At 41.6% G+C, this 15,213-nt stretch overlaps 1 protein-coding gene across 1 annotated transcript in view; it reads left to right on the top strand.

The window, feature by feature from the left end:
* The window catches only part of LOC110448014 (proton-associated sugar transporter A-like), a 42,461-nt gene extending 28,751 nt beyond the window's left edge, over positions 1 to 13,710 (top strand). Inside the window, exons 4-5 of the mRNA XM_021494039.1 lie at positions 11,004 to 11,179; positions 13,428 to 13,710. Coding sequence (XP_021349714.1) covers positions 11,004 to 11,179; positions 13,428 to 13,643 — 392 coding nt within the window. The 3' untranslated portion in view covers positions 13,644 to 13,710. The remainder of the gene's footprint in view (positions 1 to 11,003; positions 11,180 to 13,427) is intronic.
* Positions 13,711 to 15,213: the final 1,503 nt, after the last annotated feature.

The raw sequence follows: 15,213 nt of genomic DNA on the forward strand, positions 1-15,213 counted from the left end.
TTTGTTTCAAAAATGGATGATTTTTTTTATTAATCCTTTTCACATAGAACATTTTTAATATGTTTTGCGTGTATGCGAACTTCCTCCATTGTTCTGAAACTATCCGGATCACGTTGGCGAATAATTATTATCAGACGAGAACGAAAGCTTTATTTTGACAATACCTAGAGGAAATCCTGACTTGCCAACGAAAACAATGCGACATCTGTCTATAAACCTAAGAATCACATGCAGTGTCAAAGTATGCATGCTTCAAATGGTTTATTAACATATTCAGTTGTTAATCTGTGGATTCGACAACAAAACCTCGAAACACAATAGAAGCAAACTCAACTTGTTCATAATATTCATTTGACAGCTTTCACGTAAATCATGATTGTAAAGACATACTGATTTTAAAATTGAATGATAAACAGAAAATATTCTCATGTTTTTACAGGGTGGGCTTGAAAGTAGGAAAACGTGCTTTACACTCATTCTTTCATCGATTCATTTCTTTCGGCAGATCATTTTGAAATGCATCGTGTCATTTGACTCAAAAAGTAATAGACTCAATGCTTAGCTCTTTATGGGTGAGTTCACAGAATAGTTTGTACATCTCAAAAATGGCGGCGAGCTACACTCTTCGTAAGTTTGTACCTCACCTCCCGTTATAATCAAAATACATTATGTACATGTATAATAACTATCTTACGCTATTGTATGCCATATATCGCTAATACCGCTTTTGTGATCTGAAAGTACCACAAACACTGTCACATATTTACACGATATCCCACGCGATAATTGAGTACATTTTCATAAAGTTATTTACACAAACTGTATAGGAACAGTATGGTGGTATATGTATACACATTTTCCTCCAGTTGAACGATCAACGAAAGGCGATTATTTGAAATTGGCTTAAAGTTTGTTTTATCATCATTTGGTGTAGAACTGTATCCATGATTATAATATCAATTATGCACGTTAGGTCAACCTTTCCGGAGTTTTTGAATGAATGATTCAGTAAACATTTAAAGGGACTATTTCCAGCTATGTTAAGTTTACATAGGAGCATGCCCTCTCATAATTTTTGTTTCAGAAGTGCTACGAGCTTTATGCTGCTTTTTTTAACTCTTTTCAATCCTTTATACATCCGATGTTAGTACTTTGAATCACTCTACTAATTATTTCTATGATTAATTAACCTAATTACAGCATGGGGTCGGAAAATGGAATATCAGCCTGAAAGTATTATTCTGAAAAAACTGTATTGTTTGCATAGTAATACTTAGGAAAAAACATGTTCTTTCATGTAGCCTTTTAATAATATATTTATCATCCAGAAAGTGAGTTAAATCGATCATTTTGTGAAACATTTTAATTTTAAATATATGATTTTTCATTCTAATTATTCTTTTATACCTAAAATTTTCATAGTATGAAGAAGTGGTGTTATTTCAAATATGTATGCAAAACTTCAGTGGTGGAATGGATGCATTTCACACAACAAAGAACCCTATGTACCCAAAAAGGTGAGGGCATAAGACATTTCCCTGGCGTCCATCAAAAAGTAATGTACCTGATTACAGGTAATTGGTAATGAAATTCGTTGCAAGCCTACATTAAACCTTTCAGTGGATGTTAGGTCACCACAAATTCCAAATTATTCAAATATGCTTGATCACTTGACGTGATTGATAAAAAAAATGTTACCACTCAATTTTAAGATCAAATATAATATCCTTGTTACTTTTTAGAATTTGTTCTTATACATTTCATCATCAGACTGTCGTTTTTACATTGCTTTTAGGGGACATTTCATACTCATTTGTTAATATTCATCTCATAATGAAGAGTAAATGTATTGGTGAAGGTCGTCATCGTATCTTTGCAAAATTTCGTAGATGGAAAGGAAAACAAAATATTAAAAAATCCATGATATAAATGATTTTTGGTTATACTGACTAAAAGTGGCATAGATTGCTCAAATGAAGAAGTAAGTATTTGTCCGAAGTGCTACATAAGGTATTTGCGCAACAGAGAATCTTAAAAATAACGTATTGAAGATTAAACTACTAAAACTTTTCCTCTCTTAACAATCAAGGACCTGTTTTATGGGTCCTGTTCACATACAAAAAGTTGGCTTTGTTTTAACAATTTTAATTCGAAGGGAAGCAAATCCACAATTCTGCAAAAACTTGTCAGGAATTAGTTAATTTTCACACACAAATTGTGGTGTTCTGCGTCATCACCTGTATTCTCATTTCTTCTTATTGGCAATGACCTGAACCATTGTAGACAGGTTATAATATAAGGAAGAGGGTCTTTGAATTCTCAATTATTGTTTAGGTCATCTGAAATAATTGATGACCTTTTAGAAGTGTCGTACATCTTATCAAAGTATCAATTAGTCTTCACCCTCAATTTTTGTTTCTTGGATGACCCTGACTGCAAAGCTTGCACAGGTTGATCAAAGAACGGTTTGTAAAAATTCATTCATACTTTATCATTTTTCTTTCTTCTTCAGCATAGATCAAAACTACACAAAATGCTATTTTACTGTTTTGGGTTATGATGAAAACTGATATCTCTTGTAATTAAGTGTTCCGCTCTCTTTGTCATTTCCATGCCTGGTATTTCAAAAACCTTTCATTCTGTAGTACAAGCATTGAATAAATCTATAGTTCCAGTGTTCCGTGGTCCTAACCATTTGAGTAGGGGACATATACTTTATTCTCAGAAACATTCTTTGGAGACAACGTGACTGCCTTAATAGATGAGTCATATATTAAAATCCAAAAAAGTGCTGACCATAAGCTTCAGAGAATGTCTTACGGTGGCCAGGAGGAGCGTAATTATCTTAAATTCATGAGCATAGCTCTACCTGATGGCTTCACTTTGGACACAGTAGGACCCTTCTCTGGAAGCCAAAATGGTGCAAGCATTACAAAAAAAAACATTATGGACAAGCTCACATGGTTGGAGCAAGACGACAATGTCGTCGTTTATCGTGGCTTTAGAGATGTCCTGTCAATGTTAGAGGCATCTGGTATTAATACCAGTATGCCCTTATATCTTAAGACTTGTCAGAGCCAACGCTCTGATCTACAGGCTAACATTGACAGAACAGTTACTAAATCCTCATGGATTGTAGCATGGCCTTCTTTAGCATTGGATAATTTTAGAACTCAAATAATATCAAATTGCTTCATTGATATAATTAAGAAAGCGCTAAGATTGTGACTGCATGTCTCAACTGGATACGGGGACCAATTTATCAAAGATCACCGGAAACTGACACAAAAGACAGAGACCTTGCACATCAAATGAAGTTTCTACTTACAAAAGGAAATTGTTTGGCTCAGAGGTTGAAAACAACTAGCTCTCTACAAGAGAGCAAAGTCCGAATTCGTAAAGATTATGAAATATGGGTGTATCAGCACGCTCAAGACCTCATACGCTGTTAGATTTGTTCCAGACTAAAAGGCCAGAGTAAAATATAATGTTTGGATTCAGAATACGACACCAAATGATAATAATCCAATAAAAGATTACTATTGCCAATGCCATGGGAATGTGTGCTCCTACATCGAGTTTACTTTATTATCTTTGCTATCATAGCAATCTTCAAAATCCAAATCAGTTGCACCCAAGGGCATATAAGTTCCGACAAAGCTTGAAAAGGGTTTTTTTGTGAATATAGAATCACCAGTTTGAAAACAAACTCAAAGCCTTGCATCATTTCTTTTCTTCTTTATTTTTTTTCAAGCCTACCATTCGAACACATTTCATACTCTTGCATATTGCAAAATATTATCTATAAATGTCATCAGTTGTTAATACGGTGCCTTTCTTTAATTTATACCTAAAAGCAAAGTAGCAAACAAACACACAAACTCTGAATTCCATTCATAGTTGTCTATGAATCTGACAACTGATTGGGCAGTAAAATGAATGTTTTGGTGGCAATCTTGAAAAGGAATAAAACATCGAATCTTTTCCAAACATCTTCTCTCTTGATTAAATACCCATTCCATCCAAACTGTCACTGGTAGTTCAGGACCTAGTCCATCTATAATTAAAATCTCTTTGGTATACAAAAGTTATATGATACTTTTATTCTAAGATGAACACATTTTTTGTCTGAAAAAAAATCATTGCTTGAGATGGCTTCTTGCTGTTGATTTGTATGTACAAATGTAACTAACTAAAGCACGGGATTTTTATATGTATACTGTAGTACATGATCCGTAGTTTCGGTTGCATTATCAATGATCCTTCAGTGTATTATTAGTTTGAAAATATTCGTTTTGGGGGGAAACACTCCGGCTTTTTGAGAATTACGAAAAACGAACCACGTACTCATTTGAATTTTAATTTGTGTTTTTGTTATGATAAGGTCTTCACCTCACCAAAAGAAAATCAAAATCAAAGAAGGGGCCATTTTGGACCCCCACCTAAAAAAACTTGAAAGAAGATAACAATTCGTTGCTTCGGTTGTGATTAATAAGTTGAAAAAAAGTCGTTTGGCTTCTATTAGCATGCACACAAATGTAATAATAGAGAGATATAAGTTCTTATCAAAACAATAGATCATACAAAGAGTAGCCTTCACTGAATTTATCCTAACGACTTTCTATTTCTATCATGCGTAGATTAGAAGATAATCACTGAAATAAAAATTGCAAAGAGCGGAGACGGCGGAAATTAATTTCACCCGGATTCTTTTATTTCTAGGAATGCTCTGAAATAGCATTGCATCATGAGTGATTAAGGTAACTGTATATGAGACTAAAAACAGGTGTCTCATTACAATTCTCTCTACAGGTAAGAACTGTACTTACATGTATAAAGGAATAAGGGTGTTAATTATTGACGCGACGATACATAGAAAGAAGTGCGTATACCAGATCATATCTAAGGATGAAAGGGTTGTGTTAGATGAATGGTCTCCGTTTTATATATATCGCGTACGTGCTTTACCGCCACATGTCGGTCAATCGATGCCAAACGGAAGTAGTCTATATGCTTATATTTTTATATCGCGAGGCAATGCCCTTCTATATCTTGTCTCAGAGAAAAACGGAGTGCTATGAATAGTGGACAGTGTTACTAGTGCCGTCTGTGTCGGAGAAGATCACTATCACGATCTCACATTAAATATCTTCAAGCTGAGTCTCTCTCTCTCTCTCTCTCTCTCTCTCTCTCTCTCTCTCTCTCTCTCTCTCTCAGACAATATATGTGTACATGTGTACCATTACATGTACTGGCGCCAAGTGTATCAACTGATGAANTAAAATTGTCATCTTGTATATATATATTTCATTATGTTATTGGGAAAGGGCTTTACATAAGTTGGACAACTTGTGCCCAATCCTTTTGTATATTAGATGCAAATAAAATATGTCGTCTGTGGGAGCATAACCACCGCTGCTACAAAATACATTTGCAGTGTGTTCAATACATACATTTGTAGCTTAAATATTCTTGCTACCATTGTGCGACTTCGCTAATTCAATAATATCACTTCAAATATATATTCATTTTCTTAAAATTAAAAACAAATTAATCAGAACTGAAAAAAATATGTTTTTTTCTCCCACCCTTCACAGGTGTGAGCTTGACACCCCCTAGGGGGGATAGCCTCGGGCCGATTAGCAGACTACTGTCGATAGAGTTGTGACTGAAATAATAGGATGGTAGAAAAATAGTAAGGGTGTAACAGAGAAATCTCCAACCATCTGGGTGATTTGTTTGGTTGTCTTACCCTCGGCAGAGCGTCGGGTAAGACAACAAAAAACATCACCCATCGGGTTGGAGATTTCTCTGTCACACCCTCCGGGTAGGGGGAGATTTCTCTGTCACACCCTCCGGGTAGGGGGAGATTTCTCTGTCACACCCTCCGGGTAGGGGGAGATTTCTCTGTCACACCCTCCGGGTAGGGGGAGATTTCTCTGTCACACCCTCCGGGTAGGGGGAGATTTCTCTGTCACACCCTCCGGGTAGGGGGAGATTTCTCTGTCACACCCTCCGGGTAGGGGGAGATTTCTCTGTCACACCCTCCGGGTAGGGGGAGATTTCTCTGTCACACCCTCCGGGTAGGGGGAGATTTCTCTGTCACACCCTCCGGGTAGGGGGAGATTTCTCTGTCACACCCTCCGGGTAGGGGGAGATTTCTCTGTCACACCCTCCGGGTAGGGGGAGATTTCTCTGTCACACCCTCCGGGTAGGGGGAGATTTCTCTGTCACACCCTCCGGGTAGGGGGAGATTTCTCTGTCACACCCTCCGGGTAGGGGGAGATTTCTCTGTCACACCCTCCGGGTAGGGGGAGATTTCTCTGTCACACCCTCCGGGTAGGGGGAGATTTCTCTGTCACACCCTCCGGGTAGGGGGAGATTTCTCTGTCACACCCTCCGGGTAGGGGGAGATTTCTCTGTCACACCCTCCGGGTAGGGGGAGATTTCTCTGTCACACCCTCCGGGTAGGGGGAGATTTCTCTGTCACACCCTCCGGGTAGGGGGAGATTTCTCTGTCACACCCTCCGGGTAGGGGGAGATTTCTCTGTCACACCCTCCGGGTAGGGGGAGATTTCTCTGTCACACCCTCCGGGTAGGGGGAGATTTCTCTGTCACACCCTCCGGGTAGGGGGAGATTTCTCTGTCACACCCTCCGGGTAGGGGGAGATTTCTCTGTCACACCCTCCGGGTAGGGGGAGATTTCTCTGTCACACCCTCCGGGTAGGGGGAGATTTCTCTGTCACACCCTCCGGGTAGGGGGAGATTTCTCTGTCACACCCTCCGGGTAGGGGGAGATTTCTCTGTCACACCCTCCGGGTAGGGGGAGATTTCTCTGTCACACCCTCCGGGTAGGGGGAGATTTCTCTGTCACACCCTCCGGGTAGGGGGAGATTTCTCTGTCACACCCTCCGGGTAGGGGGAGATTTCTCTGTCACACCCTCCGGGTAGGGGGAGATTTCTCTGTCACACCCTCCGGGTAGGGGGAGATTTCTCTGTCACACCCTCCGGGTAGGGGGAGATTTCTCTGTCACACCCTCCGGGTAGGGGGAGATTTCTCTGTCACACCCTCCGGGTAGGGGGAGATTTCTCTGTCACACCCTCCGGGTAGGGGGAGATTTCTCTGTCACACCCTCCGGGTAGGGGGAGATTTCTCTGTCACACCCTCCGGGTAGGGGGAGATTTCTCTGTCACACCCTCCGGGTAGGGGGAGATTTCTCTGTCACACCCTCCGGGTAGGGGGAGATTTCTCTGTCACACCCTCCGGGTAGGGGGAGATTTCTCTGTCACACCCTCCGGGTAGGGGGAGATTTCTCTGTCACACCCTCCGGGTAGGGGGAGATTTCTCTGTCACACCCTCCGGGTAGGGGGAGATTTCTCTGTCACACCCTCCGGGTAGGGGGAGATTTCTCTGTCACACCCTCCGGGTAGGGGGAGATTTCTCTGTCACACCCTCCGGGTAGGGGGAGATTTCTCTGTCACACCCTCCGGGTAGGGGGAGATTTCTCTGTCACACCCTCCGGGTAGGGGGAGATTTCTCTGTCACACCCTCCGGGTAGGGGGAGATTTCTCTGTCACACCCTCCGGGTAGGGGGAGATTTCTCTGTCACACCCTCCGGGTAGGGGGAGATTTCTCTGTCACACCCTCCGGGTAGGGGGAGATTTCTCTGTCACACCCTCCGGGTAGGGGGAGATTTCTCTGTCACACCCTCCGGGTAGGGGGAGATTTCTCTGTCACACCCTCCGGGTAGGGGGAGATTTCTCTGTCACACCCTCCGGGTAGGGGGAGATTTCTCTGTCACACCCTCCGGGTAGGGGGAGATTTCTCTGTCACACCCTCCGGGTAGGGGGAGATTTCTCTGTCACACCCTCCGGGTAGGGGGAGATTTCTCTGTCACACCCTCCGGGTAGGGGGAGATTTCTCTGTCACACCCTCCGGGTAGGGGGAGATTTCTCTGTCACACCCTCCGGGTAGGGGGAGATTTCTCTGTCACACCCTCCGGGTAGGGGGAGATTTCTCTGTCACACCCTCCGGGTAGGGGGAGATTTCTCTGTCACACCCTCCGGGTAGGGGGAGATTTCTCTGTCACACCCTCCGGGTAGGGGGAGATTTCTCTGTCACACCCTCCGGGTAGGGGGAGATTTCTCTGTCACACCCTCCGGGTAGGGGGAGATTTCTCTGTCACACCCTCCGGGTAGGGGGAGATTTCTCTGTCACACCCTCCGGGTAGGGGGAGATTTCTCTGTCACACCCTCCGGGTAGGGGGAGATTTCTCTGTCACACCCTCCGGGTAGGGGGAGATTTCTCTGTCACACCCTCCGGGTAGGGGGAGATTTCTCTGTCACACCCTCCGGGTAGGGGGAGATTTCTCTGTCACACCCTCCGGGTAGGGGGAGATTTCTCTGTCACACCCTCCGGGTAGGGGGAGATTTCTCTGTCACACCCTCCGGGTAGGGGGAGATTTCTCTGTCACACCCTCCGGGTAGGGGGAGATTTCTCTGTCACACCCTCCGGGTAGGGGGAGATTTCTCTGTCACACCCTCCGGGTAGGGGGAGATTTCTCTGTCACACCCTCCGGGTAGGGGGAGATTTCTCTGTCACACCCTCCGGGTAGGGGGAGATTTCTCTGTCACACCCTCCGGGTAGGGGGAGATTTCTCTGTCACACCCTCCGGGTAGGGGGAGATTTCTCTGTCACACCCTCCGGGTAGGGGGAGATTTCTCTGTCACACCCTCCGGGTAGGGGGAGATTTCTCTGTCACACCCTCCGGGTAGGGGGAGATTTCTCTGTCACACCCTCCGGGTAGGGGGAGATTTCTCTGTCACACCCTCCGGGTAGGGGGAGATTTCTCTGTCACACCCTCCGGGTAGGGGGAGATTTCTCTGTCACACCCTCCGGGTAGGGGGAGATTTCTCTGTCACACCCTCCGGGTAGGGGGAGATTTCTCTGTCACACCCTCCGGGTAGGGGGAGATTTCTCTGTCACACCCTCCGGGTAGGGGGAGATTTCTCTGTCACACCCTCCGGGTAGGGGGAGATTTCTCTGTCACACCCTCCGGGTAGGGGGAGATTTCTCTGTCACACCCTCCGGGTAGGGGGAGATTTCTCTGTCACACCCTCCGGGTAGGGGGAGATTTCTCTGTCACACCCTCCGGGTAGGGGGAGATTTCTCTGTCACACCCTCCGGGTAGGGGGAGATTTCTCTGTCACACCCTCCGGGTAGGGGGAGATTTCTCTGTCACACCCTCCGGGTAGGGGGAGATTTCTCTGTCACACCCTCCGGGTAGGGGGAGATTTCTCTGTCACACCCTCCGGGTAGGGGGAGATTTCTCTGTCACACCCTCCGGGTAGGGGGAGATTTCTCTGTCACACCCTCCGGGTAGGGGGAGATTTCTCTGTCACACCCTCCGGGTAGGGGGAGATTTCTCTGTCACACCCTCCGGGTAGGGGGAGATTTCTCTGTCACACCCTCCGGGTAGGGGGAGATTTCTCTGTCACACCCTCCGGGTAGGGGGAGATTTCTCTGTCACACCCTCCGGGTAGGGGGAGATTTCTCTGTCACACCCTCCGGGTAGGGGGAGATTTCTCTGTCACACCCTCCGGGTAGGGGGAGATTTCTCTGTCACACCCTCCGGGTAGGGGGAGATTTCTCTGTCACACCCTCCGGGTAGGGGGAGATTTCTCTGTCACACCCTCCGGGTAGGGGGAGATTTCTCTGTCACACCCTCCGGGTAGGGGGAGATTTCTCTGTCACACCCTCCGGGTAGGGGGAGATTTCTCTGTCACACCCTCCGGGTAGGGGGAGATTTCTCTGTCACACCCTCCGGGTAGGGGGAGATTTCTCTGTCACACCCTCCGGGTAGGGGGAGATTTCTCTGTCACACCCTCCGGGTAGGGGGAGATTTCTCTGTCACACCCTCCGGGTAGGGGGAGATTTCTCTGTCACACCCTCCGGGTAGGGGGAGATTTCTCTGTCACACCCTCCGGGTAGGGGGAGATTTCTCTGTCACACCCTCCGGGTAGGGGGAGATTTCTCTGTCACACCCTCCGGGTAGGGGGAGATTTCTCTGTCACACCCTCCGGGTAGGGGGAGATTTCTCTGTCACACCCTCCGGGTAGGGGGAGATTTCTCTGTCACACCCTCCGGGTAGGGGGAGATTTCTCTGTCACACCCTCCGGGTAGGGGGAGATTTCTCTGTCACACCCTCCGGGTAGGGGGAGATTTCTCTGTCACACCCTCCGGGTAGGGGGAGATTATATTAATCTTTTAATTTTGTGAAGGGAACAGCGTGTGGTGTCAGCTTTTTTCTGTTGGCGTTTCTGTTATTGACCTGGTCTCGCCGATAGCAGCCGGGGATATTGAATTGTAGGGAAATACAATCCTAACACCATTTGCATAACCATAAAATGAAAATGTAAGCAATATATTGCATAGATGTGACAGAGCTAGAGGAACACTTTCACGTATATCATGATGCTCTGCCACCCACCATTAAGTTTGTCTATGACCAATCTAATAAAATTATATCTTAACATCGCTTCGCTTACTGATATGACGCGACATATCAGTAAACGGGAGCGATGTGAAATATAATTATAATTAGATTGGTCTGTAACACATGTGGAAGCTATACCAGCATATATGCAATGCTATTAATTAAATAATTGACAAATTTGATAAAAAAAATGATTGTATATTTCCATTACCTTGCTATAACGTGTATATGTATGGAAATCAAGAAACGCTGTTTGATACTGCTGCTTCCAATTTAAAGAATTGATGATTTTGTTCGCTTTTGTTATAAAAATGGTGATTTTTAAATGAAAAAAAAAAATACAACAATTATCATGTTTACCAATTCATCGACATATGGCCATTATAATTGGTGTTACTTGATTTGTTTTATTGGACAAGTATACATTTTAGTATTGACTCCGACTCCGATTCACTACATGAACTTGAAACATGTATGTTGTCTGAGGTTTCATTGTTTCCATTTCAGAAGCGAAGAAGATTTACATTGGCGGTCAACTTGTATACACATGCGGGATGATAATTATGGCCCTCACGAGACACCGAATTGCAGCCGTACTACTTTCGCCGTCTGCTGGAATAATGTATGCCACTTTGTTCACAATGCCGTACCTGTTACTGGCTAACTACCACACCAAAAGTCAGGTGAGTCGGGTTTCTACTTTGCTATTGTTACATCGTGCTTAAAGGGAAATAAATCTTGTGTACATCTTGCATTGCCGAATAGGTTAACTCCCTTCCATAAGCGCGATTAACTTTTGATTATGTACGTTTTTGAAAGTTTGTTACATAAAATATTCATGCAATAGTTTCTTAATGAATTGTAAATGGAAGAAGAACGGTGTTTAGCACTGTACTCTTAAGACAGACTAGCAAGGCATATCTATAAAAATTAGCACTAGATATTACAGTTGAATTTACTCCGTTTCTATGTAAAGGCAGTGACACAACACGAACAAAATAAAGCCCTAGAACACTTTCGTCTGTAAAGAAATGTAATACTGTACTTGTCGTTCACGGCCGAGAAAATTATCTATTTTATAATGGCGATTTTTGTAAACTGAACAGTTTGCACGATATTACTGCCTTTTAAGTTGTATTATGTATTGCTGATGCTACTCTGTGAAATTCAATAGAACTAATATGGATCCTTGATTATTGTTAAAACAAAATTCGCATGGTACTTCACTATTATTCATGTATCTCTTTAATCATGTCTCAAAGATTTGATAAAGCAGTTATTTCTTTTTCTTAATTAAAAACTTGTACCGTTAAATATAACACTGCTGACAACAAATAGTACACACGGGAGAGTGAAATGGTGTCATTTCCGTTTTAACTTTTTCACTGCACTTTAATGGTCATTTTGTTCATTAAGGACTCATTATTGGCACTAAAGAATAAAAGTTTGAAAATCGCTTCCAATTCTTTCGGAATATATGTATTAAAATAGCCAAGGGGAATATGTGCTATAAAACAATTCATAACGTTAGAAATTTACAACGGATACTAACTTTATTCTCTGTTCATGTTCTTTTTTCTCTATGTTTTTGTTTCCTGCTTTCTCCGTAAGTTCTCTGTTTTTGTTTCGTGTGTTCTCTGTAATTTCTTTATGTTTTTGTTTCCTGTTTTCTCCGTAAGTTCTCTATGTTTTTGTTTACTGTTTTCTCTGTAAGTTCTCTATTTTTTTGTTTCCTGTTTTCTCTGTCAGTTCTCTATGTTTTTGTTTCCTGTTTGCTCTGTAAGTTCTCTATGTTTTTGTATCCTGTTTTCTCTGTAAGTTCTCTATTTTTTTGTTTCCTGTTTTCTCTGTCAGTTCTCTATGTTTTTGTTTCCTGTTTTCTCGGTAATTTCTTTATGTTTTTGTTTCCTGTTTTCTCGGTAATTTCTTTATGTTTTTGTTTCCTGTTTTCTCTGTAAGTCCTCTATGTTTTTGTTTCCTGTTTTCTCTGTCAGTTCTCTATGTTTTTGTTTCCTGCTTCCTCTGTAATTTCTTTATGTTTTTGTTTCCTGTTTTCTCTGTCAGTTCTCTATGTTTTTGTTTCCTGTTTGCTCTGTAAGTTCTCTATGTTTTTGTATCCTGTTTTCTCTGTAAGTTCTCTATGCTTTTGTTTCCTGCTTTCTCTGTAAGTTCTCTATGTTTTTGTTTCCTGCTTTCTCTGTAAGTTCTCTATGTTTGCGTGTGTAATTTATGCTCAATTTCTCTCGTTCGATGTTACAATAGGTATATTTTTGATACAAGCACGTCGTCATTATTTTGTATACTTATTCGCTTAACAGGTGTATGGTTTTCGTTATATGTATTTTTTCTACCAGTTTACTTAGACTTTTTAGTAGATAACTACTTACTACTTATTATAACACGTTCATTACTACTAAAATTGGTCCCCGCTGGTTTTTGGTAAGATTTCGTGACCATAAAAATATTAAGCGTTAAACAAATGTAGCTATTATCACGGATCAAAAACTTATAAACGTTCAATAAGTTGGTCATTTGACATCCAAAATAACGAGATTTGGCCGCAATCATAGATTTTGTTTTGTACATGTTTGTCGAACTGTTACCTGTAACATTGTCTTATACACTTTAAAAATACAAAAGACGTAAGACAATTATGATGCTCAATAAAGTGGAATTCCATCACAATTCAAAAATTAAAATAATATTAAAAAAAAAAATATTATTAAAAAAACTATTAAAAAAATGACCTGTTTGTCACCTGAAGGAAATATGGCTTTTTTCCGATTGCTGTAGGTTTGGTTTCAAGAAGGAAATGAAACTCTTCAATTAGAATACCAAATGATCTTTTCACAACCAATATGAGGCAGTTAGGAAATAACGCTATTATATCTATATAAAATACTGCCTACTGTGTCAAATACTATGTTGTAGTTCTCGACGAATCCTGCAGACAAGACGGTCCGCGGTCTGGGGACGGACGTAGCCGTGGTCAGTAGTATGGTGTTCCTGGCACAATTCATCCTCTCTGCGTTTGTTGGTACAATCATCGACGCCGTGGGTAGTAGTGTCGCTATCGTGGTGGCAGCAGCCATCTTTAGTTTCATTGGCGCGTGCTGTGCAACGCAAGTTATGTACCTGGATTTGTAGTTATGTAAACATGACAATGGAAATGGACTGCTATTTTTGTCTGCGTATATGTTGCAAATAATTGAAATTAAACACATTATTATGTCGTTTACCAATGAGTTTTTGTCAATTTCTTATTTAAATACATACCTGTCCAATATATATGTACATATCACATTATACGAACATTTTCTTGTGATGATGATGGCTAGTACGCAACACAAGCGTCTTATCAACACGGTAACTGTTGGTTAAGTCACGATAACATCTTTGCAGTTCCCCTACTGTGTACCAAGAATGATTTGTCATGTTTCAGTTACTTCATTAAGTTCCAAGGACCTTTTTACTGGATTTCTTCCTCTATTGTGTACCAAGAATGGTTTCATATGTTTCAGTTCCTCAATATTGTATCTGAACGATTTACTGGTTCTATTCCTCTATTGTGTACCAACAGCTATTTTACTGGTTCTGTTTTTCTATCGTGAACCTTGAACTTCTTTACTGGTTCTGTATCTCTATCGTGTACCGAGAACAGTGTTTCTTGTTCCGTTCCTCTATCGTGTACCGAGAACAGTTTTTCTTGTTCCATTCTCTATCGTGTACCGAGAACAGTTTTTCTTGTTCCATTCTCTATCGTGTACATGTACCAATAACTACTTTTCTTGTTATGTTTCTCGATTGCGTTCCAAGAACAGTGGCTTTGTTACTCTATTGCTGAGATACACCCGTTTTACTAGTCCGTAGCAATATTATGTAATAATGCCTTTTTATAGACTACAAATAGCGATTACTGCTGGCTCATTTTCTCTATGGTTTAGCAATAGCGGAAAATGCTGGTTCTGCTACATGTACTTAGTGTAGCAATAACGGTTATCGCGGGTACTGTTTCGCTATGTTGACATACTTACTAGTTCTGTTTATATTATGTGCTTTATTTACTCATGAGAAAATAGTATCCTGATATATCTACAGATTTAGATTTTAGTTAGTTAATTACAATGTTAGAGCATCGACTGATAAATGTAGTTAAGGTATAGTCAACACTTGCTCATTATCAAAATATGTTATCTTCTTCCATACACTGTAAATAAATGTTATGTCATCTATCAAAACCGCATCAACATATGTTTCTTGGAACAATTTAACAATGAGTATGACAACATTATTCTGTCTCCATACAATAGACAGAAACTCAAAAATTATCGGAAACTTGACTGATTTTTTCTTTATTTTATCCTTTTTTTTCTGCACAACATAGAATGGAATATGTGTCTCTAGATGTGACGAAATATATAATCAAATTACGATGTATTCACACAGCAGATAAGTAATCGGTATATTGCTATACCATAACCATAATCGTTGACAGTTAATCCGCTAGCTGTAATTTTGTCTTGATATATATTTATTTAAAAGGAAAGTCCCATTGACACATCCCGAAACTTTGCCACTGTACTCATCTAAAGACATATTTATTTTCCTAAAGTCTCTAATATAATTAAAAATTGTCTGTAATAAATGCCTCGACGTCGGTACAATACAATTTTAAAAAGGCCAACACTTCTAGTTCTCACACCGACAACAAAATTGC

This window comes from Mizuhopecten yessoensis, unplaced genomic scaffold (genome assembly GCF_002113885.1).
Source record: "Mizuhopecten yessoensis strain PY_sf001 unplaced genomic scaffold, ASM211388v2 scaffold3781, whole genome shotgun sequence".
Classification (NCBI taxonomy): domain Eukaryota; kingdom Metazoa; phylum Mollusca; class Bivalvia; order Pectinida; family Pectinidae; genus Mizuhopecten; species Mizuhopecten yessoensis.